The following is a 13,148-nucleotide window of genomic DNA, read 5'->3' on the forward strand; positions in this document are numbered from 1 at the left end:
ATTTGAAGATGTGGAAGAAGTGAAGGAGGCAATGATTTGAAGATGTGGAAGAAGTGAAGGAGGCAATGATTTGAAGATGTGGAAGAAGTGAAGGAAACACGAGGAAGGTGCTGTCAACCATCTAATTAGATGAGTTTGAAAAAAATGTTTCCAAGCAGAGAATCACAGATTTGACAAATGTATTAAGTATAACGGAAAGTATTTTGAAGGTGGTAAGGTTATTTTGTAAAAAAATTAAATCAAATAAAATTAAACACACAGCTTTCAAAATAAATATCCATTTGGAGGAGGGGGGCACCCTCTTGTATTTTGGACAAGTTTCCAGGAGAGACCATTCCTTGCAGAAGGGCAGCATGTTTGGTAAAGTGGAGGGGCAACAAACAGAGGAAGGTCCTCAATGAGACAGATGTACATAGAAGCCACAATCTTGGGTTCAAAAATGGGGACAATTGTGATGATGGCACAAGACTGAGCAGTGTTTCCTGTGTTGTGCACAAGGTTGCTATAGCTGATGTGATGGCACATGTGGTTGTTACAATAACAATCTAAGGGAGACCTCATGCAGAGCCAGACAAGTTCATCACTCAGCAGAGAAGTGTGTGGGGCTGTGATGCTGGGCAGGTGACAGTGGAGCTTGCAGACTAAGATGAACTAGGAAGAAAGGCCTGTCAATCTATTCTGAAAAATCAGTCAATAAAAAGCCTTTGGCCCCATTCATAATGGATCCTGGGAAACCAGGCAGCATTTCCTTCCATTGTAATTGGGCTCACTCAGAGTCAGGGGCTGATTCAGTAGCATGGGGATAGGGGAGCCTAATTAATTTAGATTCAGCAAATAAAGGGCTCTGGTGACATTGACAAGAGTCAGCGCAACGGGGTGGGTGGGAGATAGATGCATAATTGGAGAGGACTGAGGGGACCATTCTGAATACACAGGGGAAAATCAAACAGGGCACAGCATAAAAAATAAACCTCACAGGAGCACAGGGCTTCCATTAATTTTCCCCTCCTTCCTTTTTAAAAGAAAATTTAGAATCATGTGATCCTTTCCCGAAATTCTGGTCAAACTGCACAGTGACAGGGATGTGGGAAGGGAGGACCGGGAAACTGATAGCAACGATGGCTGCATGCCCCCGGACAAATGACAGAACTGTGGGTGAAGGGATAGGCCGGATGTGGTCAGATTTGAAAAAATATATACATGTATAACTTATTACAGGTTCACAGGGGTGGTAGGGTGGGGGAGAAAGGGGATAAAGAGGAGCTGATATCAAGGGGCTCAAGCGGAAAGAAAATGCTTTGGAAATGATGATGGCAGCATCTGTTTAAGTTCGCTTGATATCACTGATTTATGGATTGCTATAATATGGGTAAGAGCCCCCAATAAAATGATCCTCCTAACAAAGCAGAGTGATTTGGCAACTGAGGATATATTTTCCTTCACCCCAGGTTTGCCATTACCAGGAGGAAGTTGACTCTTATCGCTGGACTACCTGACCAGCAGTTATATATACAACCAACCACTGTATTTCACCTGCAATACAGTGGACCCGCACGAACAGCATGCACACACGTGTAACAACCAAACCAAACTCACCGTCACTGAGTCATGTCACCTCCTGGCGACGCTGTAGGACACGGGAGACTTGTCCGCGAGCTTTGAGATTTTAACTGTTTGACGGTTTACCATGGCAGAGAGCCCCGCCTTTCTCTTGCAGAACAATGGGTGGTTTCAAACTGCAGCCCAATGGGTAACCACTACACCACCAGGGCTCCGCCACAAAATGGGCAGAAATGACAAAATCATGTAAAAAGTCCCGCCGTTGCTTTCCTATGCACACACTGCGCAGGCCTTGTGACATCACCAAAAGTGAGCTCGGGCTTCACTCGTGTACTGGATGGTCCAAGATGATTACTTTTGATTAGAGCTGTCTAACAAAGGTGCAAGCCCTGGTCACGCGGTCAAGGGCTGAGGTTGGTGGGATAGCAGCACGAGGAAGGAAGCCGCTGAGACGCTGTGTTTACTTGGAGGAGGTGGGTGGCTAGGTCTGAGAGCAGAGGAGTTCACTGTAGCCAATCTGCCCCAAGTATAACTCACTGGATGTGGGCAGAGGGTCAGGTTGAAGGTTATGAGCGGAGGTGGGTCCAATGACAGGTGTCAGCCATTGCCCACTCATGGCCGGGTCCTCCTGTCCCAGCCCCATGTGAAGCGGAGCGGGATGGTATGAGTAACTGCACTACCTGGCCTTGGGGAAACCCAGGGGAGCCATTGGGCTCCTCTCATCTGAGTAAGGGATCCTTGACCCCCCACGCGCCTGGCTCTCATGTCTGACACCGCGTCTGCAATGGCTCAAGAATGGCCAGCAGGGCAGTGAGACCGAACACAAGGTGCTGGCAGCAACATGCTGTGCTCTCTTTTTTGAGTGGCCTCTCTGGTCTGGGGTTTACAGACAGACCCAAGTGTGTCCCGGGCTGAGGCCCGTCACCCTGGTGTGAGTGTATCTGGGTTGGGAAATGTGTTTTTGTGCTGAGCAGGGAAGGAGTCTGCTGGGAGAGGGGCTGCTTTAGAAACTCGGTGGTAGGCTTGTGAGAGTCTGCTGCTGGGGACCAAACTTCCTGCTTCGACAGGCTCCATGATGAACACAGACCTGGAAATCCATTGGACAGAAAGGGAAACTAGAAACTGAAGCTGCAGCACTTATTAAAAATTTGGCAGAGTGCACCTCTGAAAACCCCATGGAGGGTGGCTCAGTAAGCAGAAGCAACAACCCATCAGGTGACAGGCACATTAGATGCATATGATTCTGGTAACAGAGTTCGGAAATTAATCTTGGGAAATTCAGTTCACTTAGGGAAGGACAAACATACGAGATGGACTGGAATTCTCTCCACAGGTTATTCCACAAATACTGATGTGGCCTGAACCAGTCAGTGTGCACGTACATCGTTGCCATCTGCCTTACCTGGTCATCGATGTACTCTAGCCACTGGAGCCCCAGGTTGGTGACAATTCTTGGAGTGCCGTCGTCCACCGGGAGGATGTCTACTCGGAACCTCTGAGGAGCAGCTGTCATCATCTGGTGGAGGCCGGACAAGACACTCGTCATTCACAAACACGCAAAGGCCTCTGGCTGCAGAGCCGGTGACACTGGGCGCCCTGGCATTTCAGAGAGTCCCAGATGGGCCACTGAGTCACAGTTTCCATCCCTTACTGCCACCGGGTGTGAGGCTTATGGTACAACGTTGACAACATGAAAATCACACTGGCAGAAAAGGAGCAGGAGAGCAAGTGCCCCTCTTGCTGGACTCCCCCAGCCACCAGTGGACGCGGCTGTTCACACGCCTCTGTGGACTTCAGTTGGGCTCACGACTATTCTGAGGTGAGGCAATCGACAGAATGTTTTCTGTCAGGACCCCTTACAGTCCTGTAAGAGGCTGAGGCAAACAATCAATCAAGTGTTACTGTCTAGAGAGACAGACGTTAGTCAGAACCACAGGGAGATGCCCCTCAGGAGAACGGCCATGAAAACAAAGGCACGTTAACCAGCAAGTGAGACGTGTGGGCAAAGCTGTGGAGACATCAGAACCTTCATCCACTGTGGGGGATGGGGGGGATGGGATGCAAAATGGTACTTCTCCTGCGGGAAACGTGTGATGATTACTCAAAATAGTCAACACCGAATCACCCCAGGACCCTGGAATCCCCATGGTAGGGATAGACGCAGAAGAAGAGGCAGCGGGGGCGCAAACGGAGGAGACCTGAACACCAGTGTTCACTGCAGTACTATCCATGCTGGCCCAAAGGTGGAAACAACGGAAATGTCTGTCACCAGAGGAGTGGGTAACAAAATGTTGTACACACACACACACACAAACACACACACACACACACACACACGGAATATTACGGAGAGAACTGAAGTTCTGACTTCTGCTATAACATCATGAATGAACCCTGAAAACCTATGCCAACCCAGTCACAAAAGGGCAAATACTGTATGATCCCCACTATGTGGACTAGGCAAACAGAGAGAGACTGAAGCTTATTAGTGACTCCCCTGGAGAGGGGAGGAGACAGGGAGAGGGGAGGAGACAGGGAAAGGGGAGTCGTTGGTGGAGGGACACCAAGAGTTTCTGTTAATAGTGGTAGAATGATTTGCAAAAGGATGGTGGTACTGATGATGCAACATGATGCATGTCATCCATGCGACGGCATTTTACATGGAAGAAGTTCCGGATTAGCAAATGCTGTTACACATGCAGCCCCGGCGTTGCAAAGGAGAGCGCATGATCCCAAGTCAGTCTGGAAGTTGAATTTGTGTGTAAATCAGGGTGGAAGGAGAGAGCTCTTCTTCAAGGCCGGTGCAAGGCAAGGGGCCCTGGTGGCACAGGGTTAAAGTGCTCAGCTGTCCACCCAAACCCTGGTGACTTAAACCCCAAATCTGAGCAAGAGGTGGCAGCTGCTTTTCGAAAGGTTTACAATCTTGGAAGTCCCACAGAGCAGTTTCTACTCTGTCAACTCCAGGGTTACCAGGAGCTGAGCTCAACTCAGTGGCAGTGTTTTGTTTTTAGTGCAAGGACTGCTATGCTACTTCCAGATCTAAAATCTGCGTCTGCGCAAGTGGGGCTTTTGTTGCCATTAGGGGTTGGTCAATCACTTCACAGTGAGGGTTCATTTACATAGTATCACGTTATGAGCTGTTCATAAGCTGGACATTCCTAACGCAGGAGCTTAGCATCCTTACATCGACCACAAAGAACACAAATGTTAACATGGAAGAAGTTTTTGTGGGAGGAAATCTGCTTCCTTTCCCCTGGAGGGAGGACTTATTTGCATAGGAGGGAAAGGCAGAAGAAATAACAGAAAAAACAAAAGCAAGTTCAATTTCACATTTTGTTCTTATACACATACAAACACACAGTCTGACCTGGTACCTCACTCTTCCTGCGTGAATACAGCAAGCTGATATTCACAGAGCAGCTTTTTAATCTTCTACAACTCACCTGCTAAATCATTTCCATTTTAACTGACAGGGTCCCTCTGGAGACCCGCTGTGACCGTTCATGTTTATCACAGTGGTGGCCCTCTTGCTGATACATTCTGAAATCGGGTTCCCCCCTCTCCCCCCACCACCATTTTTGGAGAGTCAAATCCATTGGCGAGTACCAAGTTTGGGAAGGAAAAAATGAAAGCCATTGGCCTGCCAGGATGTGGTGCAGTGCAGGTATGGAAGTGACAGGGAAATCCCAAGAGCCACCCCACAAGCACACAGGCAAACTGAGACGGAGGCAGGAGGATCCTTCTTACAGAAGGATGTCTCATCATTGGAGGAGAAAAGGCGCTCTACCCCTGGCCTGAGAAGCTGATCTTTCGTTACCCGGGAAGCAGGGTAGGACGTGGCCACCTCTCGCAAAACGAGCCCCTGCGAGTCAGACTCAGACAGAGGTGGGAGACGTAAGGGGACAGGTCTGCCTTTCTGCTCTGCTGCACTTGTTCCCAGGGGAGGTTGCCGGGACTTCTGGAGAACTGGCTCAGGAATGAAGGGCCAACAAGGGCAGTGACAGGAGGAAGCCGTGACGTGGGGAAGGGAGTGAAGGGGAACTTCAAGTGTCTCCTGGCAGCTGACGAGCCTCCAACCAAACCAAACTCACTGCCTTCGAGTTGCTTATGACTCAAAGCAGTAGAACTGCCTCTGTGGGTTTCCAAGACCGTAATCTTTACAGGAGTAGGAAGCCTCATTTTTCTCAGGCAGAGCAGCTGGTTGGTGGTTTGAGACCACTGGCCTTGAGGTTGGCAGCCCAATGACGAAGCCCTACAGTACTTGGGCTGCTAAGACCTGATGGCAGAATGGAGCAATTCTCTCAGGAAATAAAGAAAAGCCTCTCTACCTCCTTCACAAGGCGGCCCTGAAATGATGACAATGCCCATTTACTGAATGCTTCCTCGGTGCCAGGACATATCATCCCTGTTTTACAGGAAGGAAAACCAAGGCTCAGAACAGCCAATTGATTTCTTAAGACTCTTAGCTGGTACGTGACAGAACCAGAATTCAAATCAGCATCATTTGGGAAAAGAAGGTTAGGTCGGAGGAAGTCTTAGGAGGTACTGGTCTGTGGAAATCCTCAGGGGTTCCAGTCTGAGCGTCTCCGGAGGAATGGAGATGGTCTGATGATTCCTTGGGGAAATATAAACTGTTTCCCATGAACCTTGCTCCCTTTTGTCCCTTTGCTTGAAAGTCCTCTGATCATTGTAAACCTGTTAATTACTTCCTGGGACTACTGTAGAGCCCGTGTCTTGTCACTTAGTTTAAGGTATAGATCTTACTGGATTTTGAGTTTGAAGGCAGAAACCCTACTGTTTTCTTCAGTCAGCACTTGCAAGAAAAAACGTAATTTCTTGAATCTACCTGGTTTCTGTCTTTGACTAAAACAGTGTCCAGGCTCTCCAGGACCTCTTGACAGCCAGCCACAAAGAGATACATCAGAGATAATCTTGAGTCAAATTCAAAGAGTGTAGGATGCATAAAAATAACAGCAATAATAATTACTTTTTATTGACTGCTCATATCAAAAGTGATATTAACTGATCACTTTTATTAACTGCTCATATTTGCCAACAGTGTTATGCACTTTATGTGGATTACTTCCTTTGATCCCTAGATTAAATTAATTCAGATGACATCACTTTTACAGATGAAAAGGAACTGGGGTGGTGCTATGAGTTAGGTAGTGGTCTGCTCACTGCAAGGTCGGTGGTTCAAACTCACCAGCCACTCCATGGCAGCAGGATGAGGTTATCTATTACCAGAAAGATCTACAGCCTTAGAAATTCTACACAAAATTGCAGTGAGTTGGAACTGGCTCAAGGACAGTGGGTTTGGGGTGAAAGACAGAAAAGACAGAGGCTTCAGAATGATAAGTTGTTTGCCCACGGTCAATCTGCTAGTGAGCGAGAGAACAAGAATTTGAGCCATGTTATATTTGACATTAAAAAATCCCCTATTTTCTTCCAGCCAACATTTGGCACATGCTGTTCTATCTCCCTCTCCATTGTCTTTGCCTCTCACCTCTTTCCCCGCCTCCTCAATCATAAAGAAGGGGTTGGTGCCATCAGACACAGTGTAGGTGAACCGGTCTTTGAGGGAGTTACTGCCGTCATGGCTGTAGCTGACCCGGTTCTGGTAGATGTCCTCCATGGTGAAGGTGGAGGTGAGTCGGAAGTGCTGTCCATCGGTGGTTCGCTCGATGGTGCCGTGGCGTGGGGGCTGCACGATGGTGAAGGTGATGAACTCAGCCTGGCCAAGAAGCGGAAGGAGGGGAGGGAAGTTCATCAGGGAAACCGGATGAACGAGGGATGGTTGACCGCGGTCAAGAGGGGCAAAACCTACCTACAACGCTCAAATTAAGCTCGCATTTGCTTTTTGCTACCAACAATAAAATGAAGGAGAGAAGCCTATGACGACCACAGGATCTTATGTAAGGATCTTCGGTTTCATGACTTATGATGTTCAAATCGGCTCTGCTGAATCGACTGTTTCCACGGATGATTATTTAATGGGTTCTCATTGTTGAGAACCTGAACTTGTCACCTTTTCCACATCAGTTAATGTGCACAGCTGCTCCGTGAGGTTCCAGTCCACCCAGAGGCACCACAAAGGAAGGTCTGGTGATCCTTGACGTCACTGGCTATAAGGGGCTATAAGGAGTTGGCGTGGACTCGGTGGCAGCTTTTTAAAAAAACCCACTAGACTGTAACAAGCTATTCATTTCTTTCCCATCCATCCATCCCTCCTCCTAATTTTTAAAACTTTTTAATACAGAGTTCCTTACACACCAGAAGAACCGCTACTTTCTCAGGCAGAATTCCTGGATCTGAGGGGTTCTGTAAGTGGGGAACGAAAGACACCTACAACTCTGCCGAAGGCTTTCCCAGCGGCTTCCCGTCCACGTAGACTGAAACACAGAGGACTGACAGCGTCGCTAGCACCCTCTGTAACCTGGCCCCACGGTTCCTCCCTGCCTCCTGCTTCTCCTCTTCTTAGTCCCTGGGTGCCAGCCTCTGGCTCCGGTTACTGCGACTCAAAGCTTTTAAGCATACGTGGCCACTGTGTCTTGACACTGGTGGTTCCTCTGTCCAGAGGGTGGTTTTCCCACGTAATGGCAGAGCTCGCATTCTCGTTTCATGGTATCTGCTCAGATGCTGCCTGCGCAGAGACCTGCCATGACCACGGTCGAAAGACACCGGGCCATCAGCATGCTCCAGCTCTTCCCTCCCTGCACTTTTCTTCAGCGCACTTGCTGCTGGGACGGGATATGGCCTCCCTGTTTCCCCACCCTTAAAAGACGGCAAACTCACGGAGGCGGGACGCTGTAACTGAATTCCCCTCAACGTGGACTTCTGCATTTAGAACAAAGCCTAATAATGAGCAGATAACGCATGTTTGCTGAAAGAATGATTATATGAGGGAATAACAGAGAGTAGGGAAGACTTAGGATGAGCAGTCAGTGTCGTGGCATTCTCACGTGGGAGCTACATTTTGTCAGAACGTTTGCTACTCTCCTCGGGAAGCGTCTTGGTCTCCCTCCACAGGCCCCACTGTACTGCATCAAGCCTAGTTCTTTGAGGAGGTCAGAACAATTTGTCAGCGTGGGAGGTCTGGATGAGGGAGGGGAAAAAGAGGAAAATGTGTCTAGGTGTAGAGAATCTCTGTGTGCTCTACTAAGGAATAATGAGGGCGCTGCATAAAATGCCATCTACCTGTTTCCCACAAATCATGATAACAATCAACATGTTAAAAGAATGCCATTTACATGTTATTAGATGAGAGGATAAAGGGGTGTGAGAAAGGGTGCTAAGTGGCTTGGTCTCAACTGTATTTGGCTTCCCTTTCTGGAAGGCCAAAGTAAATTTCTGACTTTGAATCCACTCACCTCACCCAGTGGCCCCACCTTATAGATGCTGCTTGATCAGCCCCTCACGAGCAAGCAAACTGAGCTGGGCTCTCTTACCTCTGTGTCTGCATCGACCGCCTTGAGCTCAAACTCTGTGATGGTCTTCCTCACGCCCTCCTGGACCCGCATGCCGGGACACTGGACGACGGGCAGGGAGTCATCCACAGGGTGAATGGTGATGTGGAAAGTCTGGGTGACCTAGGAAGATAGGAACGTACCAGGGGATCACCTGTCATGATACCCACCCCATCCAGAGGTGCTCTCTACTTTCCCTGTCACCCCATACCTGGCAAGCTCCTAGGACCAGGAAGCTGATGGAGAGCACTCTGGGGAAGGGCCCCGCTAGCTATCATCATTCCCGGCACTCACCTGAGAGAAGACAGGGCGCTCCTATCACCAATCCCTGCACTCATTCCCCTCGAAAGGACTACGGGGAATCACTCCTCATTCTAGGAGGGTGTCGAGTTCACCACCTACCTCACTGGCTCCGTCAGAGAGTGTAAAACGGAAGGCATCCGTGTGTTCCTCGGCGGCACTGGAATGGACATACTGAATGGTCTGTGAAGTCAGGTCGGCTTGAGTGAAGGAGCTAATCTGGACACCTAGCCAAGGAGGGAGAGAGAAACAGAAAAAGTGGTGAAATGCTTGTCCTACTTCCTAGGTTAGCGAATGCCGTTCTGACCAAAGACAGAGAATCCTGGGTAGTTTTCTTCAAGCATTTATGTTCTTCCTTCGAAGACACTGTTTTCACACCCACAAAAAGGTTTTATTGACTTATACTTTGTGTACGATACAATTCAATGGTTTAACTATTAAAAAGAGTTTTTTGAATCATCACCACAATAAAATTTCAAGTATTTTCATTTTTGTATCCATTGTTATTAGATCCTCATTTCCTCCCAACATCCCCTGTCATAACCTAAGGATCTATTAATTTATTAGTTATTGTATCTGCATAGATTTACTTATCCTGGATTTACATCAAGACAAACATGTAAAAAAGACACCATCAGCACTCACAAAACAAAGCACAGATAAATTTCAGAAGAAAGCAGAAAATAATAAAAATGAGAACAAGTTCAAAACTGGGTCAAAAGGGAAAACAAATGGCAAGAAGTTACATTCACTGTTAGAAGTGATTGCAGGGTTTTGTTTCCAACAACCATATAGGAGCATGTTCATTTAGTGTGTTAGACTGGGTAGACTAGAGAAACAAATTCAGAGACACTCATATATATATGTAAGAAAGAGCTTTATATACAAGAGCAATTGTATATTGAGAAAACATCCAAGCCCAGTCCAGATCAAGTCCATAAATCTGATATTAGCCCATACATCCGATACCAGTCTATAAATTCCTCTACAGACTCACGCAACACATGCGATGATGCCAGATGCAGGAAGATCATAGGCCTGTGGGTGGTAAGTCTTGTGGGTCCAGTGGCAGTGGAAACATTTCAGCGCTGCCAGGGGTCTCCATGTGGCTCCTCAGCTTCAGGGCTCTAGCATAGCTCCATGTATCTTGTCCGCAGGAATGTCTTCCATGTAGTGACCATGTGTCCCACCTCCAGTGAGCTATTTATCTCATTAGCACCTCCAAATGCGGTCATCAAGCTGTGACCCGATTGACAGGCTAAACTCCACCCCTTCACTTTTAAGTCTCAAATTGACAGCAGATTATGTAACTACCACAGTTAGCTAGGCCTGTACTATGTGCTTCAGGAGCCATGGTGGTGTAGTGGTTATGTTGTGGGTTGCTAACAGCCAGGCCAGCAGTTTGAAATTGCCAGCCCACTCTGAGGGAGAAAGATGAGGCTTTCTACGCTTGTAAGGAGTTACAGCCTCAGAAATCCCCAGGGTAACTATGAATTAGACTCAATGGCAGTGAGAATGGTCTTTGTGCTATACACCAGCTCTACAACAAACGAAAAACCAAAGCAGTTGTCACTGAGTTGATTCCAACTCATGGAGCCCTCAGATGTGTCAGCGATGAACTATTCAGTTTTTAGGTACCAGAGTAACAAGGTACGGCTACACGTATCCGATTTCTGTGACTGGTGAACCATTGCTTGTCCCCACAGTTCGTTGGCTATTCCTCAAGATCCCTCTTAGTTCCGGGTCTGGGATTCTAGCTTCTCTTTTACCATTTTAGGCAGGCAGACAATAACAAAACTCATTGCATGACTTCGGGACTTGGGCAAATGTTCTAGATCAAATTTCAAGTTACCTAGAAAAACCAAGAAAAGCAGTAACCCTTCATAACATGATTCGGAGAAAATACGTTAAGCCCATTCCCTGCCCCTCATACCTACCATCGTGAGTCATTTTAGCTGTTAACAACATAACCAAGCAAAACCTAAAGTCATTTTAATAATGTTATGGCACACAAAATGAATACCATCTGTTTTTAAATGCCAACAACCTTTATCAAAACAGTCCAGAATTCTTGTTTCTATCTTTGGGGCTTTAGGGCCCCATCTACTGGTACCAGTCAAGATTAACAGCTCCCCCACCCACCCCACCCCCCCGCAAAAAAAAAAAAATTTATCTTTTGGTCTCTCAGTACAAATTCCTTCTTTCTGATTTTGGGCATTGAGTTGTTAAATCCATTTAATCTAGTCCGTTAGTTTGGCCCAGAAATTCATTTGCTGCTTCCTGGGATTTAGTATTTGTCATTGTTAATCCTGCCAAAACCAATCGGACTTTTTTATGAAAAGCAAAGAGGTTCTGCTTGGATTGATATCTAACTGTGACATCAGTAGCATGGTTTTATCTTAAAAATAAAACAAAACCAAACAAAAAAGGGCCTGTATGGTTTCTTTCTGCAACTCTCTTTATCATCTGGAATTTGTCAGCCAGATACAAGAGCCTCCTGAACATGGGGGCATTAATTTTTTGATGAGGCATTTGATATTTCTGTGCTCGCTACATCAGCTCCTGACAGGCAAGAAATGTAGTCCCTGTCTTAGAGCTTTGTCTTGTAGCTCTGGACAGAAATCCATACCATTCTTTAAAAATTTAATAACTTCAGACTAACTTCACTGAGAAATTTAAATCTCCTATCTCTGCTGAGAATCCATCCTGACAACTCCGGAGGAAAAACCTGTCTGGATTCTCACAATCAACTGGCCACCTAATTCACTCTTCCCCTGATGAAAGTCTTGGAGAGACTGGGAACGGACAGAGGTCTGGAGTTGATCATATCTATATGTATATGTATATATGTATATATATGATACAGATCATATAGATATCATATCTATACATATATATGCTGTTATTGAGAGCATACACCGATTCAACATAACTGTGTCATTGATTATATTCTTTGAGTTGAACAACTCCTCCCACTCGCCTTTGAGTTGTCCCTCCCCTGTTAACATAAACGCACGTCCACTCGCCAAGTTTCCCATTTAATGCCACCACGAACATCACTGAGAGTCGCTGCTGAGGTCCAACTAAAGACCGCCGGAAGTGGGCAGTTCACAGTTCTCAGGTGATTGGCCTCAGCGCTTTTGCTCTATCTCGCGGCTCACTGTGTCTCGTCAGAGATCTAAAAAGCTTGCCAAGTGTTATTCAAACCACAACAATTGGCCTCTATCGGCCTGCAGCAATGTAATGTTATTATTCCCTTTACTCAGCTCTATCTATTGTTTTCGCTGAAAACTGAGCAGTGAGGAAAGTTCATATTCTCACATGAAGGGTAGGTAGCTAAGGGCCACACTCTCCAAGATTTTTGCCAGTCTCTGACCAGCAAGTTTAGTCTTTTGATAAAGCGGCTACTAACATTTAGGAAAACATCTTTTTATGAGCATATACATTCTATTCTCGTGTTAATATCTAGAAACAGAATGTCTAAATCAAGTAGTAGAGGTCTATTTAACTTTTGAAAAGACTACCAAATTGTTCTCCAAAGTGGTGGTGCTGCTGCTGCTGCATGCCATTGAGCCAGCTCCGACCCATAGCGACCTTATGCCCAACAGAAGGAAACACTGCCCGGCCCGGCCCCACCCTCACAATTGTCCCTATGCCCGAGCCCATTGTTGCAGCCACCGTGTCACTCCACCGTGGTGAGGACCTCCCTCTTTCTCCCTGAGCCCGCACTTTCCCGGGCACCAACACCGTGAGCTGCTCTGCAGGAGTAAGAGGGGGCTGTCTACTCCCTGCCGGGGTGACAGCCTTGGAAGCTCATCGGGT

General features: G+C 47.0%; 1 protein-coding gene across 1 annotated transcript in view; it reads right to left on the reverse strand.

Annotated features, from left to right (window-relative positions):
* The window catches only part of FRAS1 (Fraser extracellular matrix complex subunit 1), a 593,853-nt gene that overhangs the window by 75,683 nt on the left and 505,022 nt on the right, over positions 1–13,148 (reverse strand). Inside the window, exons 46-49 of the mRNA XM_013004822.2 lie at positions 9,429–9,553; positions 9,009–9,149; positions 7,067–7,294; positions 2,963–3,076 (exon numbers count right to left, since the gene is read on the reverse strand). Of these exons, the coding sequence (XP_012860276.2) occupies positions 2,963–3,076; positions 7,067–7,294; positions 9,009–9,149; positions 9,429–9,553 (608 nt within the window). The remainder of the gene's footprint in view (positions 1–2,962; positions 3,077–7,066; positions 7,295–9,008; positions 9,150–9,428; positions 9,554–13,148) is intronic.

The sequence above is a fragment of the Echinops telfairi genome, unplaced genomic scaffold (genome assembly GCF_000313985.2).
Source record: "Echinops telfairi isolate 266 unplaced genomic scaffold, ASM31398v2 ScPeMD7_7468;HRSCAF=8506_0, whole genome shotgun sequence".
NCBI classification, from domain to species: Eukaryota; Metazoa; Chordata; class Mammalia; order Afrosoricida; family Tenrecidae; genus Echinops; species Echinops telfairi.